This window comes from Panthera pardus, unplaced genomic scaffold, assembly GCF_024362965.1.
Source record: "Panthera pardus isolate Hobbes unplaced genomic scaffold, ASM2436296v1 HiC_scaffold_15, whole genome shotgun sequence".
Taxonomy (NCBI): domain Eukaryota; kingdom Metazoa; phylum Chordata; class Mammalia; order Carnivora; family Felidae; genus Panthera; species Panthera pardus.
In genome coordinates, this window is record NW_026526710.1 from 68,859,430 (window position 1) to 68,877,866 (window position 18,437).

General features: G+C 38.7%; 1 protein-coding gene across 28 annotated transcripts in view; it reads right to left on the bottom strand.

Moving 5' to 3' along the window:
- The window catches only part of TCF4 (transcription factor 4), a 353,960-nt gene that overhangs the window by 334,373 nt on the left and 1,150 nt on the right, over nucleotides 1-18,437 (bottom strand). For 12 of the 28 annotated variants that reach the window (XM_019463970.2, XM_019463968.2, XM_019463990.2 and 9 more), the window contains exons 2-3: nucleotides 17,123-17,214; nucleotides 15,338-15,410 (exon numbers count right to left, since the gene is read on the bottom strand). In XM_019463970.2, coding sequence (XP_019319515.1) covers nucleotides 15,338-15,410; nucleotides 17,123-17,194 — 145 coding nt within the window. In that variant the 5' untranslated portion in view covers nucleotides 17,195-17,214. Of the gene's footprint in view, nucleotides 1-15,337; nucleotides 15,411-15,875; nucleotides 15,899-16,089; nucleotides 16,222-17,122; nucleotides 17,215-18,136; nucleotides 18,249-18,437 lie in introns of those variants that run through there. The other 16 variants (XM_053902750.1, XM_019463961.2, XM_019463960.2 and 13 more) reach the window with 8 other exon arrangements.

Consider the following 18,437-nt stretch of genomic DNA (forward strand, 5'->3'; position numbering starts at 1 on the left):
AACATGAAAAGGTAAAGGCAAAATAATAATAATAATAATAATAATAATAATAATAATAATAATACATTAAATTTGTTGTTTTCCATTCTTCAAAAGATGCTATAAAATAGAGGGTAAAAAATACAGGTCATAACATAAGGGAAAGTATCTGTAGCATGAACTGCTGAGAAATAATTATATCCAAAAAATTATTAAGAACACTTACAAATCAGTAAGAAAAGAACCCAGTAACTCAATAAAAAACTAGGGGGGGGGAGGGAGATTTCACAAAAGAACAAACATGAATGATAAATAAACACATGCATACAAGATGTTTAACCTCATTAATTATCAGTGAAATGCAAATCAAGACCTCAGCGAGATACATTTGACATCTTATACTGACTATATTGATACAAATTAAGACATTTGATGACACCAAAGGTGGACAACCATATGCCTCAAGAGTAATCTTTGAAGCTGCTGGGAAGAATGTGAATTGGTAACAAACTTCAGAAAACAATCTGGCACTATCTCATCATTTTGAACATTTGCATAACTCTACAACCAATTTTATTCATAGATATCTACCCTACAAATATCAAAAAAAAAGTGATCAAGAGTGCATCAAGATGTTCTGGAAGGTGTGCAGTTCCCAAAAAAATGGGGATCAATCCAAAGGTTCATTAACTTAGTTATTAACGAGATAGTGCGTAAATAAATTGAGGCATATGCACCACCAGCATAGAACGAACTAATTGAGGCATATGCACCACCAGGTAGAACGAACTAATGCCACATGTAACAACATTGACAAAAACGCATAATACAAAATGGAAAAAGTAAGTAGCATAAGACAGTGTAAGAATGTCACTCTTTTTATACTGCTCCATCAAGTAAAATCAAACAACACATTATTTAGAAATACATATATATGTCATAAAACTACTTCAAAAGATCAAGAGATATATAACTCTGGCAAGGAAGATGGGGGATGTGGGTAAGAAAGGAACTCACAAGGAGAGGCAAATGTTCTGACACTGCTCTGGTTCTTATGTTGAGTGGTGGATCCAGAGGGTCTCGGTTCTACCATTAAGTTTCATAATTTACATATGCTACATGCATTATTCTGTAGGTGTCAAGCATTATATGATACAGTATGCTTCGAAATATTTGATCGGCATTAGGCTCAAAATAAAAAGTGTATGGGTGGAAGGGATTCAGAGACAGCCAGGATAGACAACAACTGACAAAACTCTTGCTTTGAAGGAGGGCAAGAAACAGGATGGTGGTCAGAAGGGAATGTGAATGAGAGCGAGAGTGTTTGTTTAGTTTGTCACGTTTCTGTTTTGTTTTTAATTATGAGATAATTCAAGCATAGAGTTGTTAACCATAACATTCTATCATTTTCCCCCTCAAAAATAAAGCACTGCAGATACTGTTAAAGCACTCTGCGTGTGCTCCCCCTCCCCAAAGGAGAGTTATTGTATTTCATCTTACTTTTTAACTGAGAGTTACTAATGCATGCCTAAATGCTGAAGGAATTCTCCAGGAGGAAGGAGCAACACATGAGTGCTGTCCACTTATATCAACATTACCTACCAACTCACCAGCAGCAAAGTACATGCTTTAAGGAGTTTTCCACCCAGTGCAGATGGGTCCATGCCTCTCCCCTTTCAGCACCCTTCTGAGGAAGAATACGCAGAATACTCTTGGGTCATGGAGCCAAGTATTTATCACTAACTGTCATTGATGTCAAGTTCCAACCCATACTGACAGCATTACCCTAATGCTCTAACTAGCTGGTCTAAGCAAACATGGAAGGAAGGAGGAAGGAAGGAAGGAAGGAAGGAAGGAAGGAAGGAAGGAAGGAAGGAAGGAAGGAAAGAAGGAAGGAAGGAAGGAAGGAAGGAAGGAAGGAAGGAAGGAAGGAAGGAAGGAAGGAAAGAAGGAAGGAAGGAAGGAAGGAAGGAAGGAAGGAAGGAAGGAAAGAAGGATGGATGGATGGAAATGAGGGAGGGAGGAAAGGAGGGAGTGAAAGAGGGGAGGGAAGGAAGACCGGCTATTTTTAATTCAACTTGAACAATAAATATACCAATAGAATGGCAATAATTTTCCTAACTAAAATGGACTAACAAACATGCTGGTTCAACAAGTGACTCCCAAGAGTAAACAGTTGTAAGCTTCATTTTGTTGCTAATCAAAAGTAAACTGATGGGGCGCCTGGGTGGCCCAGTGGGTTGAGCACCCAACTTCGGCTCAAGTCATGATCTCATGGTTTGTAGGTTCAAGCCCCTCATCAGGCTCTGTGCTGACAGCTCGGAGCCTGGAGCCTGCTTCAGATGCTGTATCTCCCTCTCTTTCTCTCTCTCTCTGCCCTTCCCGAGCTCACACTCTGTTTCTCTCTCTCTCAAAAATAAAGAAACATTAAAAAAAAAAAGTAAACTGACGATTCTCCCCCAAAGGCCATCTCAGACAAAATACTATCAAATAATAGTGTTTCAGTCTCAGACACAGTATCATATAAATCAAACCACCCACCTAATGTTCACTAGCAAAGACACTCAACAACATCTCACACACGTGCCACTCAATACCTGACTAGAGGTACTTGATGAATTCAACAGGTTTAACCAAACTATCGTAACATTGACTGGTAATAACAACAGAAGCTATAAGAAGCCTAAATAGTGCACGATGACCGACGACCACTGAATAAGAAAGAAGAGTCCCCTTCGCCTGGTTCTTCCACTTCCACTCTGCGCCCTCTCTGAAGAGAATTGCAAAATCAACCTACCACTTGCCTCTGAAAGTAAAAAGCACTTCTATGGTACTTGGTTCCTAAAAAAGCAGTGGATATCACAGGGCAGTTGAATTAGGTCTCGCAGTTGCTTTTGGAAGGTACAGTAGATTTTCAAGTATTAAAGTTATAGAAAGGTTCACCAAAAAAGAGCACGGGCCCAGTATGAATGCTCCCTCCCCAGCGGGCTAAAGTTATAGATATCAAATAAAGTCTAGAGTCAGTTCTCTGACTGCACCACCCACACCACAGCAACACCATCTCTCATCTGGATTTCTGAAGCCTCCCAAAACTGGTTTGAGCCACCCACACCAATTACCCTTGAGGTCTGCATTCTGGGCTGCAGTCAGACTGTTCCCAGGCACAAATCTGACTGGCAGCACACTGCACAGGTCCCCTGTTGCTCAGCCTGGCAAGGTCTGGCCCCTACAACACTCCTCTCCAGCCTTGCTCAAACCATGCTCTAACCCCCTCCCCAACCAGCTCTCTCTGCTAGAACCTATTCCCCCCTGCCCACTTCACTAGCCCTCCATCCCTTAGACCTCATTTCAGATGTGCCGGCCTCAGCCTTTCCTGACTGTTGAGCTTGGTCAAATGTCCTGTGGCAAACTTGTCCAATGCTCAGATGTGGAACTTGATATTTCTCTGGTTGATTATTCAGTGAATGTCTGTCTCCCACATTTAGACAATGCAGAACATATCTACCTTGCTCACCATTTTATTTCCAGGACCCAGCATGGTATCTGACGCATGGTGGATGCTCAGTAAATAATTACTTAGTTTTAAAACTAAATGAATAGCTTTACTGCCCATAAGGTTTAAGAATAAATATTTAAAAATTCAGGCATGAAAATAAAAAAGATAACCATGCATATCTAGTGCCCTTGAAGTAAATGAGCACTACCTATAAATCCAAAACTTTAATTTCTGCTCAAAAAGGACAAAAGGAGTATAATTATCATTGTCTCCCAAAGAATCTCTGGTACTATATGTGAAAGTACATCCATAACAGGGCACCTGGGTGGTTCAGTCGGTTGAGCACCCAACTCTTGATTTCGGCTCAGGTCATGATCTCACAGGTTTGTGAGTTCAAGCCCTTCATCCAGCTCTGCACTGACAGTGTGGAGCCTGCTTGGGATTCTCCCTCTCCCTCTCTCTCTCTGTCCCTCTTCACCTCTCTCTCTCTCTCTCTCTCTCTCTGCCCCTTTCTGGTTCACACTCCTTCTGTCTCTCTCAAAATAAATAAATAAACTTAAAAGAAAGAAAGAAAGAAAGAAAGAAAGAAAGAAAGAACATTGATAACAAATACTCTCCCAGGTCCCATTTTCCTAAATATTTGAATCCATTCTTCCTTTATAGTAAGGTAGAGTACACATGTACACAGTATTTCTATGCTGCAGTCAGAAATCTGAAGTCTGCATTTACTTATATTTTTTTAACGTTTATTTATTTTTGACAGAGAGAGTGCACACAGGGGAGGGGCAGACAGAAAGGGAGACAGAGGATCCAAAGCGGGCTCTGCACTGACAGCAGAGAGCCTGATGCGAGGGCTGAGATTCAGGAACCAGGAGATGTTGACCTGAGCAGAAGTCAGATGCTTAACTGACTGAGCGCCCCTGTACTCAGTTATATTTTAAAGTATCTTTCCAAGAGGTCTAATTCTATATTTCAACACCACTTATTTTAAAAGTACTTTATTGTTGAATCGGTATAGAACTTTCACCTCACAGGTGCAGTATCATACTCACTCTAATTACAATGCTAAGGTTGACATTTATTCTTGTTTACATCACCACAGCGTCTAGCACTGAGATTTGTCTTGATTCTCAAAAACATTTACTGAATTAATGAATGAGTGAGTAAATGAAACTTAATAATTATTAATAATTCTATGTTATTCCCGTGAAATACATTCACACTGGAAAAAAATGATATTCATTCATCCCTTTCACTTTCCAAAGTTTTCAAAATTCTTTAAACAATCAGCCCTTAAACAATTATGGATTTGTTTTTAAGTAAAATTAATTAAGTTAACTATGGAACATTTCTCACCTTATCTAATTCTACCAAAATTGCTACTAATGAAAGTGGGACAGCACAAATGTACATCCCACATACAAGAAAGAATTCTACATAGGTTGAAAAGATCAATTGAATAAGAGGTTAGTAAGATCAGGGGAGAGTAAGGCGTCAAAAGAAAATAAACCTTGTGGCTAAAAGTAGCCTGACAAAGAATCACAGTGCCCACAAGAGTAGAAAGACAATCAATGGTTTGGGTCACCAGTTAGTACACAATGATGTTTAAGAAGGCACACAACAAAGAATGATTATTCAAACAAGGACTGAAATTGATATTGTTTGGTATTCCCTTTCAAAACTACAAAACTTGGTTACGTATGAAATTGTTTAGTAAGTCTTCAAATATTATTACCACTGATGACCAAAACATTTTCCTCTTTTGAGTTCAAAGTTGTAGCATTGCAAAAGATTTCTACCATGAATCCCTTATTTGTGAAAGTAAAGGAGAAGTTTTCGGGGATATATAGGTTCATAACTGACATTCTTAAAAATGGATCTAGAATATTCCCTTATAAAAATCTTGTTTCAGGGTGTCTGGGTAGCTCACTCGGTTAAGCGTCTGACTTCGGCTCAGGTCATGATCTCGCTGTTTTTGAGTCCGAGCCCCGCGTCAGGCTCTGTGCTAACAGCTTGGAGCCTGGAGCCTGCTTCAAATTCTGTGTCTCCTCCTCTCTCTGCCCCTCCCCTGTTCATGCTCTGTCTCTCTCTCTCAATAATAAATAAACGTTAAAAACATTTTTTTAAATCTTGTTTCTACAATGTAGCAAATACAATCATGCATTAATAAAGTCTTCCTAGGGCACCTGGGTGGCTCAGTCAGTTAAGTGTCCAACTCCTGATCTCAGCTCAGGTCATGATCTCAACAGTTCGTGGGTTCAAGCCTCATATCGGGCTCTGTGCTGACAGTGTGGAGCCTGCTTGGGATTCTCTCTCTCCCTTTCTCTGCCGTTCGCCCTCTCTCTCTCTCTCTCTCTCTCCCTCAAAATAAATAAACTTTAAAAAAATTTAAAAAAAAATAAATTCTTCCTAAGCCTATTTCAACCATCACTTTAATTTTTGGCTTCTTGCGGAAACTGAAAACACATGCTAGACACAGAAATCCTGGCATGTCACAGAGAAACAGACACGTCAATCTGAAATCATCAATACTTGAGGGGAGAATTGTATTTACATATATTTTTCCTATTTGTGATGTAATTACGATAGATTTTAACCAAAGGTGATTCTGGCCACTTCATGATGTTCTTACAAACACTATGTAAGTTTTGGCTAGGATCACAATATCTTTGAGAATGTTTTTTAAATACATTTCTGAATGTATTATATAGCAATAATAATTACCACACTTCCCTGCTAGCTTTTGAATCAAAAGATGTGGCACTGGTAATGGTGATGGCAGTGATAATAAAAATTACAATGATGAATTCTTGCAATCTGAAACTATTGTTAAGTATGGCATAAAATCCCCTCTTAAAGTTTAAAGTTTCCTGGAAAGTTTCAAATTATTTTTCCAGCTTTAAGATGTAGGCTGTGAGGTTCTATCACTTTGTCAAAATGAAGCAGCTATGTACCAGAGAACACTGCAAAAGAATCTAGATTTCCAGAATTCCGCTAAATAAATAACTTTCTCCACAGCAGCTAAACTTCCACTGCTGAATGATATAACAGGAAGAGTCTGGACCCGGGAACATAAAAACCTTGATTTCCATCCTGACACGACCATTAAAAAACACATACTTTTGGAAGGGACTGGATTATAATCTCTAATAGCCCCAAGGAAATCCCCAAAAGCAAAAAAGAAGGAAAAAACAAACCAAAAAAGGCATCCGAAATAGGGACACTGCAGGTTGAAGTCACTGTGGTTGTCCATACCAGAGCTGATCCCACAGCAGAGCTGAGGAGACTCTCTTTTTGGAGATCTCTTTAATCCACCCTCTGCAACCTTTGCAACAGCCTTCCTCTGTGCCTGCTTCACAGTGATCATGACACAAAATGCTCAGTCCCAGTGCCCCCAGGTCAAAATGCTATTCCTCCCCTTCAAGGCTCAGACTTGATTTGTCCATGAAGCCTTCATTATTCTTTTCCCTCCCAAAGAAAGAATTTGTCTTTGTCTAAACTCCCACAACGTAAATGGCACTTGCCTTTTGGGCACTGAAGGCTAATTCTGTATGTGGTGTTCTATCCTTTACTGTCAGAATATATGCCCTCTCAGGGCAGGAACTATCTCCCATAAATCCCTCTATGTCCCATAATTGCTAACACAGGGGGTTGAGCATAGCATGTACTAAAAATATCTATGAGATCAACCATCAATAAGAATTTTGATAGGTAAATAAGTAACTAGCTAGATAGAAACAGCATTCTCTCTCTATGGCCAACATATTAAAACCCAAGGGGTAAAACAGAAGATAGGCTGTAAGTCTCCAGATAGTGATATAAATAAATTAACCTTTCTAAACCATACATTATCAATTTTTACTCTTCTTAAGTGGATATAAAAGTAACTACTGACAAGGTACACCAATTTGCATGTTTTCATGTCTCGCTCTTCAGCATTTCACACAGCATTAAACTGTAGTGTCCAGAACATTTCAATATCCTTCTTCCTACAAGATAAGTCTTTTCCTGGTTTAACTGTCCCTAAATACCTTGCATTTAAGTCTTGGCTTGGGAAATTTGAGATTAAAAACCTTCCATTTGGATGCTTTGCAACTCAGCTAAGTACCTCAAGAGGGAATGTTTAAATTAATGGAAGATTAAAGCAAGGAAGAACATTCTAAAAGGTAATGGGGCTTTGTCACCACCTCCTCTATTTTATTGGGAAAATAGTCTTTTCCCAGGGGGCTGAAAGTTTATATGCCAACCATCAGTCTAGTTTAACTATTTAAAGTTAAAAATGTTAGAGAAAAAAAAAGTTTGTAATGGAAATGCTGACATGCCATGAAGTAAGGAGGCATTGGCAGGTGCTCCTGTAACCCAGGGTCATAATTCAATCAACCTGTATTTTGACGTCATCTGTTTCAGAAAAAAGCCAAATGGTTTATGAACAGCTCCAGAAACCCTGAGATTAAATTACAGCCCTGATATTTAATCATGGGTCTTACTTTGTTATTTTTAATAACACAATACATTTTAACAGTTATTCGTCAACTGCCTTAGCCAAATTGGAACACGTGATGACAAGTGAGGCGGATTATGATGTCTATCTCTCATAATCTAAATTTTTATTATTTGTTCATAAATGGTAGATTATACACTTTTTCTTCTTCTTAAGAAACATACAGTTGGTACCCACGGATTGAGTCCAAACCTTAATTAAAAGCAGCATGGGGTCCCTGACCAGCGGGTCAGGACATCTGTATTTGTGTCTTATTATAGCCAATAACCAACTGTATGATTTGGGCAAAAGACATTTAATCCTCCCAAACCTTGGCTCTTTACCTAAAAAATAATAGAGCATCTCCAAAGTCTCTTGTAAATCCAACTTTCTATAAATTACTTAAAATCAATACTGTGTACTTTCTTTGAGGCTCCCTGAGGACTTAATGTAAAAATGTGATAGCTGAAAAGCTGAATTTTTAATTCAACTAAAATGACTGATCAAAAGGCATTTTAGTACACGAGAATTTGTAAGCTAGAATTTTTAGAGGCAATCAGCAAATGAAACAGGTTCTTTAAAAAGTAATGTACAAATACTGCTGAACGTGTGAAGGGTTGTTTGCAAAACAAATCAATACAGGCCCATCCAACAATGGATTGCAGTTAATAAACTACATATAGTAATTACTACCAATGGCAGTCTAGAAAGTCATTCATTAAATGTTAATTGTCACACAAAAGTACAAAAGCATCCATTTGAACAATCTGGTGGCTGCACCTTTAAATAAAATACTTTCTTACAGTCCTGAAATTCATCCATATTAACTGATTTTAAACACAGCTGGGTATTTGATATGCTGATTAACTAGGCCTTTATTTATTTTGGAAATGAAAGTAAATATGACAACCTTTCTCAACACTTTTGCTATTCCTAGGAGTTGGACATAAATATACATATATATACACACATATATATACATATACATGTATACACATATATATATACACATATATATACCTATACATATATATGTGTATATATATGTGTGTGTATATGTATATGTATGTGTATATGTATATGTATGTGTATATGTATATATATACATATATATATATATATATATATATACTGCTTATAGCAAAGTGTTAACCAATCTCCTCTAAAGACTAGATTTGTACTTCTCTCTCAAAAGCATTAAGAGGCATATGGTTCAAAAGTACCTACCTCAAACACATGTGCAAACCTTACTGTTGAGCCTAAGTAGGCTCACAGATATAGCAAATGCATAACCCAAGCGTAAGTTTAAAAATTTGGTGGTCCATTTTGAAAATTTCCTTCCGACTAATAAGAAACCATTAACATAAATAACCTTTCAAAACACACAACCATATGATGTGCTTTATTTTCTCTAATACTTAGTGCTATCTAATTAGCTTGGAAGAACACCTGGTCATAAAATATAGCTCATAAAATAAGAAAATAAGGAAGGGGGGATTGGTTTGGTTTTTTGTTTTGGTTTTTTTTCTGTTTCTACCTAGCTTCATTTTGATGCTGTGTCTGTGTAAGATCTGACTTACTCAACATATAGATTTATATTCTAAAGGTTTGGCCAAGAACATTTTGGTTCAAGACTTGTAAACTGAAGAACATTTCAAAACACACCATGTTCCTTATTAGGCAACTTGAGATCTGTTATCTTGGCTTATGGGAACAGATCTAAATAGCATCATAATACTAAACGTTGAAAATCACAGGCCTGGGGCCACCAGGACTCAACTCTATGCCTTGGACGAGGTTGCAAACTTCCAATATAAAATGTAGTTTACCATTAGGAGTAAATGTTTGATCTGTAAAGCTTACAAAATTACTTTGTTTATCATAGCAGATGAAAGCAAAAAGGAATAATTTTAAGCTCAAAACAAAACTGTTTATATGACAGTCTTTACTGCTCCATGATTCTAAGCATTTAAGACAGATTCGAGCAATTAACAGCATAAACTTTCATTACATACTTCTATTATATATGTTTATGTGACTTCGCTGTTCATCTGTTATTTAAGTGATTTCCTCATTACAATAGTAGGGTAAAGATAATTTGCTGATGCTGTCAAAAATGTTAAGCATTTCTGTCTCAACAGATCTTGGATCCCCACGCTTGTTTAATGCATTTTATTTACTTAAGTCAGTGTCAAATAGAGTACTGCTTCTTCCTTCTGAATTTAGAAAATGTAACATTTTAAGCACATGTCTGGTAATAGACACATCAAAACTTCAAAACTGCTTATTTTAGTGATGCAGATGGAGTTTAGGATTATTGTTCGTGAATGAATATTAAGTTTCAAGGATCTAACAATGAACTGCGAAACTTTTTTTTTTTACAGTTAAAAATAGTAAATCTTTATTTTGTAGATATTAACAGAGCAGGCTTGGGTACCTCCACTCTTGGTTTGATTAGGTACATTAAAAATAACTGAAAACAAGGTATTTTCACAGGCACCCGGGCACACTGTCAATTCACAACAGAATGAAAGCACAACTTTGAAAAGATCTACTATATTCTCCTTGTAATAAGAATAATAATAGCAATAATAAAGAGACACACTAAGTCACACCGAAATCCAAAATGAATTAGAAAGCCAGCTTATCTGGATACTAAGGCAAGAAAAATATCATGGTTTATATCATTATCTTAAATATGGTTTTTAAAAACTGCTTATCTACTCTAAAGATCAGGAATAATATTACATGCCAAACCTCAATAATATATTCCTATGTCTACATAATCTTGAAAAATAATCTATATCGGACCATGTGTGTATGTGTGCAAAGGACACTGACGTGAACTTAAAACCTAATTTATTACTGGCTGCCTTGAGAGCATGTCATTTACCATCTCTGAATCTCAGTTTCCTCATCTATGAATTGAGTATGGTAACCCTTGCATCTCATGGTTCTTGAGAGGAGTAAAAATGTATAATAAATATAAGTCGCAGAGCGCACCACTTGACATATTAAGCACTTGTATTTTGTCAGTGTCAGGCCCATCCATACCCTATTATTCTGTCTAATATCTTGCAAACAGTCACGGGGGAGCTAAGGTAAAAGAGAATGATCAATAATCCAAAATTCAGTTCTAAACCTTAAAAAGCATTCGAAGGGCACAAGCACATACGCAGAAGCAACATCAGCACACAGGGTATAATCCTATAGCTTATTATGCAACACAAATTAAGGAAAAACATAGTAGTGAAACCAATGTTAGTCCAATAAAGGACGTGCAGAGCCATAAAGAATTAGCAAATCAGAACTTGTTTTTTAGAATAGCAAATAAAGGCAGAGGTTAGAACCTCCTTAACTTGGGCCTCAGTTTTCTTTGGCTGGACAATGAAGACAATGGACTGTATACTAAAAGAGGTTGCTATCCCCAAAAGTCTGTAATTCTAATATAATGGGTTTAATGCCCCTTTACTTACTTTTAAACCTATTTACTTAGTCTGCTGCTTACAAAAAAGCCATACCACACTTGTGAGTTGTACTACAATAGTAAGGCTGTTTGAAACACACACATGCACACACACACACACACACACACACACACACACACAAATACAGATACACACAATTGAATAATTCTACCCCACAGATGCCTTTAAGGGGAGAGCAATTATTTTTCACACTGTAACCATGAATGCAAACAGTTATGGATGGAAATTAATTCAGGATGCTGACCATTTGAATTTTCTCTGTGACACAAAAACTACCCACTGGATTCATTTTTTTTCTCACTGAACTTACTACATTGATGTGTCATTGGGTGTTACGTGGATATAGGTTAACTAACCTGCATGAACATTAAAAAATGTTTGTCTTCTTCCAAAAATGACCATGACAGGGATGTAGTGTGTTTTACTTCTGCTCTTAATTGTTCAGACACCCATTCATTTGGCAATCTTTCACAAACACTGAACACCTAAGTAAAACTAAACAGTTACAGGGGGGAAAAGCTCAACTTTTAAACTAAGGGAGGAAGATGTAGTATCCATCATAGACTAACTGTAAATACATGTAACAGATGTGACCAGGGCTGTTCTTGAATATAGATCATTTTAGTGGCCCAACTTTAAAACTACTTTTAAAAAGATGCCAAAACCAGTATGTTTATCTTTTGCTTATAAAAGACTCAAAGGTAACCAAAGAAACTGTATTTTTTGTTAGAATAGAAAATTAAGCCCCGTTCATCGATAAATTATAGACTTTAGGTGCTTGTTTGCTTTTTCTTTTGGTAACTTGGCCATCTTACTTTTTAATGAGAATAATTTTCCAATCATCCAGGCATGTGTATCCTTTTAGCTTGTTTTAAGAGCAATGATATAACGGATATTAAATCCCTTTGTATAAGTTACCATATAGGTTACAACTATTTCTTAAAAATAATTCCAGAGCCCACCAATTCATTCTGTTAAGGTCATCGAAGCTCTGAACCATCATGGCTGAATTGTTTTAGTGCTCTCTGCTGAACACCTGCAAACATCAAACAAAAACTGCAGGTCCTTTCCTGGGTTGACAAAAGCCTTTCATGTGAAAAATGCTCCCTGGGAATGTCAGGCTGTAGCTCAGGTTACATTCCATTCTCCCTAGCAGCCTCACCATTTCTTAAGGTGGTAGGAAAACCCATGTTTGAGAAATGAAAAGATTAAAGGGAATATGACCACACTTTATTTTCATTCCCACATTGCAAATCACGATGGAGCATCCTATATTAATCGATTCAAAAGCTATTGGGAACTTTAAGCATGAAATATCACCATGCCTCACTTTGAAGAAATACAGCTGGTTTTGCAAAGATGAACAAACAGTTCACTTACTTACAGTTCGGATCTTTGTTTCTTAGACCCAAGTTTCAAAGCTACCCATGAAAGTCACACCTGAGCCCACTCAAGACGAGTATTAACCTGAAGTAAATTTAGAAAATTATTTCTCTGTCCAAAGTTTCCTAGCTCATCCTTCAGTTAAAAGGCAAAATGCAGTTTTCCTGATTTTTCTACTTGATGTTCTTTAAAAGGGATTTATCTTTGTTGTGGAAATATAATGGAATGGAAATATAAGCCATTTTTTTCACTAATAGCCCTGTGTTCAAATATGTCTTGAATAGATGAGAAAAACCAACACTACAATCTGTACTCCATATATTATAATCACCATCACACTGCATTGGATGAGTACCCTGCATTTTCAATTCAGCTGCCACCACAAAATAGCCACTACACTTTTTTACCTTTGCAAGTAAACATTTGGGTCTGAAAACTACAACTGTGGTACAACGTAACTCAAAGTTCAACACCTTAAAAATAATCACAGTATATCCATTAGAAATATCGTACGTGACATGTCACTAAGGACGAAGTCTGTGTCTGGGTTTGTGTGTGTGTGTGTGTGTGTGTGTGTGTGTGCACATGTGCGCACGTGTGTGTGTATATATATTTGTCTTAAGAACTGTGTAAGTTCAATGCATAATCACTTACTAAAATGCATTAATACATATTCATACTTATCCAGCCTGTACTCTCTGTACACACTTAAACATCATAGCAAGGACTTTATTTAAATGTGAACACAGAAAAGGGCCCAGATGCACAGTTGTCTTTTTAAATGTAACACAATTTCATGCTTCTAAATCACTTTGCTTTATTAAACCATACCTAAACTGATACACTTAAGTTATTCCAAATGTGTCAGTTTTCACAGAGTGCAAAAGAGTGTTTTGCACTTTGAAAGCAGTCTATCTCTGGGCCTTTGTGACATAATCTACTTTTAGATTTAAGCTGAATACACGTTTTCTTAAGTAAAACCATGAAGAAAATTGCTGTCAGAGATAAAGTCTGTTACTGTTTTGATACTAGCATGAAATATTAATCTGCCTACAAGAGATTCTTGCACTGATCTTTACTTCAAAGTTGTGTAGAGAACACAACACCAAAATTTGGAAGACAAAATACCAATACAACAACCACAACAAAAATATTAAGTCTGTAAATGGAAAATATAACAGGGTCCAGGCCACTAAAATACAAAAATATAGTCAGAAGTACTTTTAATCAAGGTGGACCCCAAAACTGAAAAGATAAAATATAACCATAGGAAGCATCTTATAAATTATAAACATGTTACTTAGCCTATTGGGGGCCAGAAAAAGGAGACGTAACTTATTTGGAAATGAGCAACTTTTAAAAGCCACTAATTTTATAAAAGCATCCTAATTACACAAATCGCAAAGGTGAACAGATTGCTTTCATTGCCAGAGCATCAGATGAAAATTAAGAGATGTGAAATGATAATAGTTAACAGAAAATTCCACTGGCACCTCGCAGCTAAAAGATGTCAACATTTACCAGCCTGACTTAAGAATGGGACTCTGTCTAATGTACTGGTATTTACCACTGCCAGAACTCCTAAAATACTACAGCTGTTTAAAAAGCATAAGTGGATTTAAGCTTTAAGCCTAAAGGATAGCAGGTAACCATGGATGCCTCCTTCCTATGTGAAATTCATTGGACAAAAAAAAAAAAAAAAAACAACACATTTTAAGTAGTATCATATTTTCAGTTTTCACTTTATAAGAGACCTTCAGGGAGTCCCCTACTAAAACTCCTCCTTAGATGCCAGATAATCATTGCGCACACAGATTCCTTTGTGAATAGCGCTAACGTCTTTTTTAAGCATCACCCAAAGACCTTTCATTTATAAAATGTAAAAGTCCTTGCAAATTTGAAACTTTAAATACAGCAAAAATTCACTGCATGAGGAAATGCTTAGAGGACAAAAAATAGCTAAAGCATCAAAAAGAATGCTTTAAAGAGAAATGAATTCATATTTAGCTCTCAGATTAGCAAGAGGCTCTCTATTTACAGCTATGGTTTACAATGCAGCATTCATCTGCAAAGTAAGTGCTCACTTCTTTAAAAGGGTTAATTATACATAGTACCTAATAATTAATATTATTTACGAGGGATTTTCCCTTTTTTTTTGGAAGTTAGATTTTTCCCTCTATTTTCAAACAGAGAAATAAATTAATTTTCCCTGTGTCAACACTGGCCTTATCTTCACATGTTTGATTACAACTGTATTAGAAAATTGCTTTTAAATTAAGTAATGGAATTCTGAGACAATTTCCTTGATTTAAAAAAAAGGCCTAATTTTAATTCTGCAAAAGATAACATTTTCTGTAAGTTATACCACTGATGGACAGTGAAATAACCATATCATTACAGGCTACAATTTCAATGACTTTTCCAGAACACTTCAACAGAGCCAAAAATATACAATGAGTGAATAAACAGCTAAGAACATTTAACTACATGCTAAGAAAAGAATTTACATACTTGAGCCAGTAAAATGTCCACTCGCCAAAGAAGTTGGTCCATTTTTCCCACTGCTCACAGGAGGTGAAAACATCTAAAAGAAACAAAGAAATATTACTGTTGAAAAAAAGACTTTTGTGCCTTCAGAGTTCGTCAAAGATCTTTCAGACTCTTACCAAATAGCTTAAGAGTTTACGTTAAGGGTTCATTTTAGTAAAATACATCACCATCCAACTTAAAACTAAAACAAGCGTAACATTACCAGTCACCACCCCCCCCCCCCCCCTTTTACCACTCTGTTCTTAATTTTTCCTCAGGTTCATTAGACTGCCAGCACTAGGCAGCACTGGTCCACTTTAAACAAACAGTCCCCATAATAGTATCAAGATTCAGGTTGGAGGGCAGCGGCCTCTCCAGAAAACACTAGTTTTACAAAGGAGAAGAAAAAAGTTGTTTGCTTTATGCTGAAAACCTTGGCCATAAACGTGGCAATGTCCATTTCCATCCCGTATAGGATTTGCCTGTCATATGTGAACCCAAATAAATACAAAAGTGCCACCTGCACTAAATTCTCATTTCGTCTCTAACATGAGAGCAATTTGTAGCAAGACTCTCTCTCTCTCTCACTCTTTCTCACTCTCTCTCTCCCTCTCTCACTCTCTCTCTCTCTCTCTCTCTCTCTCTCTCTCTCTCTCTCTCTCTCTCTCTCCAGCATTTATTTCGACCCTAATTGGCTTCCCTCTTCTTCGACGTATCTAGTGGATAATGCGCACCTTCCCTGAGTCAGAGCCTGCAAAAAGCAAAGGAACGAATGGAGAAAGTGCAGCAAGCAGAAAGGGGGCTACAAAGCTGCCTAGGGCTACGTTTCCTGGCAAAACTTCCGAAAGCCATTTCTCCAGAAGAAGGTCCAGAAGAAGCAGCAGCAGCAACAGCAGCAGCAGCAGCAGCAGCAGCAGCAGCAGCGGAGGCGGCGGCGGCGGCGGCGGCGGCGGCGGCGGCGGCGGCAGCGGCAGCAGCAACATGAAAGAGCCCCACTTAGAAGGCGGTTTGGATTTTATTTGTGTGTTTTGTGGATTCTTTTTATTTTGCTTTGCAAATGCATCTTACACCAAACTCTCTCGGCATTAAAAATGAATGAATTCCCCTGCCGGGTCTGGGACTTGATTTGGGAAAGGGAAGCAGAGGGATGGAGCAGGACCAACTACAGCCGTAAAACTCCACAAGTGTGCAAGTTCTGCTTTGTGCTGATCTCACGACTGTGAAATGTACCAGCCCGGTCTAAAGGGTTCTAAAGAGTGTGTGCCCAGCACATATGCACGAGTTTTCAGAATCCTAGAAAGAGATGTAACTAATACGTATCCAAAGCATCATCAATTTAAAACTTTAAGAGACAACTGGGTCTCCTAGTTGCTCCTTTCCATTTCCAGAAAAACAAAAATAAAAGGAGTACTGCGCAAAGTATTAGTACTCTCATGTCCAGGTAAGGCCAAGTTTTAGGGTGGTCTGTTTGTCCTTTCATTTGGGGGGAGGTTCCATTATTTTGAGGGTCCGGTGGGTAGGGAATTCAAGGCAAGTAATTTTACACTCTGGAAAAAAAAAAAAAAAAGCCTGAATCGTCCATCACACCCAAAAATTGTAGTTAAAAACTTATCAAAAAGACCTTCATGTTTGCCAAAGATTCAGCCAATTAAAAAATTATTCCTGTCCTTTAGATTACTATTGGTTTCTAGCTGAAGTGTTTGGGTTTTTTGTTTTGTTTTGTTTTGTTTTTCACAGCTGTTGTTAGTTTCCACCGTTCTTTCTTACCGCACTGAAATCCAGTAAATCACTCAGCTCTTTGTCCGTCCCTAAGGCAGCCATTCGCTGTTGGTGATGCATTTTAGCAAAATCACACAAACCTAGAAACATGGAAATAACCGCAATCAGAAAATCCAGTCCCAATCCTTGGAGAAAACACAATCGGATTTTTGGAGACTGGGGGGGTTGGGGGGTGGGGATGTGGGGGCGGGCGGGATTAAGGCGGAAAGGAGGGAGGGATGGGAGAGTTTTGTTGGTTTTTTTTTTTTTTTAAGATGGAATAGGCAGCAATAGCAAAAAAAAAAAAAAAAAAAAAAAAAAAAAGCGATACTGATATTGTATTTCCAAAGAGACGATCAAAACTGGTAACATCCACTATAAAACCAAATCCGGGAAAGGAGGGGAAAAAAAAAGCCGCTCTTCAGCGCATCATTTTATGCAACAGGAGGTAGAGCGAGAAATGAATGGATCACAGAGAAAAGAGAAACTACTCAGAACGATCCGGTCTCAACTTTCCCCCCCACCTTCCACCCCACCCCCCTCTCACACACACACACACACACACACTCACACACACGCGCACACACACTCACACACACCACTCCCCTCTGCATTTCAAAGTAGCTATAAAGAAATTAAAGATGAGCGTCTCTGGAGTGAAAACACGTCCAAAGGGGGAGGGGTGACAGGGTCGGCGAAAGGGGGGGAGCAGAGTGGAGGGTCGGGTCCTGTAATTGTCCAGCACCCTAATTTGTGAAAGAAAGGGTTGTAGAAATTAAAGTCAGGCCCTTGGCAAAGTCATCGGTCCCTCCGAGTGGCATGACTGGGGAGGGGGGGCGGAGGGGGGGTAGAGACGAGGGGGAGGGAAGAGGCGCGGGAGGGGAAGGGGTGTCTCTTCTGGGAGCGCCGGGAGCCGGGAGCCCGCGGCTCGGGAGGCGCGGAGCCGCGTGCGGAGCCGCCGAGCCCCAGCCCCGCGCCGCCCGGCGCATCAGCCCGCCGAGCCCCGCCGGCGCCCGTACCTACCGCCCGCGCGCGAGAAGGGGCTCTCCGTGCACCGCCGGCGCCGAGGCGGCGTTCATGTCTAACCACTGCCTCCACCACCACCACCTCCGCCTCCTGCGCCCGCGCCCGCTCCTGCTCCTTCCCCGCCGCCGCCGCCGCCGCCGCCGCCGCCGCCACTACAGATCCGCAGACACACAGCCAAGATCCCTGACTCTTAACACCAACTCTCTTCTCCGGGGAGGGGAGGGGACGAGGGAAGGGGGGAGGGGGAAACACGCCGAGGCGCACGGAATTGCAAGTTCAGCAAAGAAATGGGTGGGGG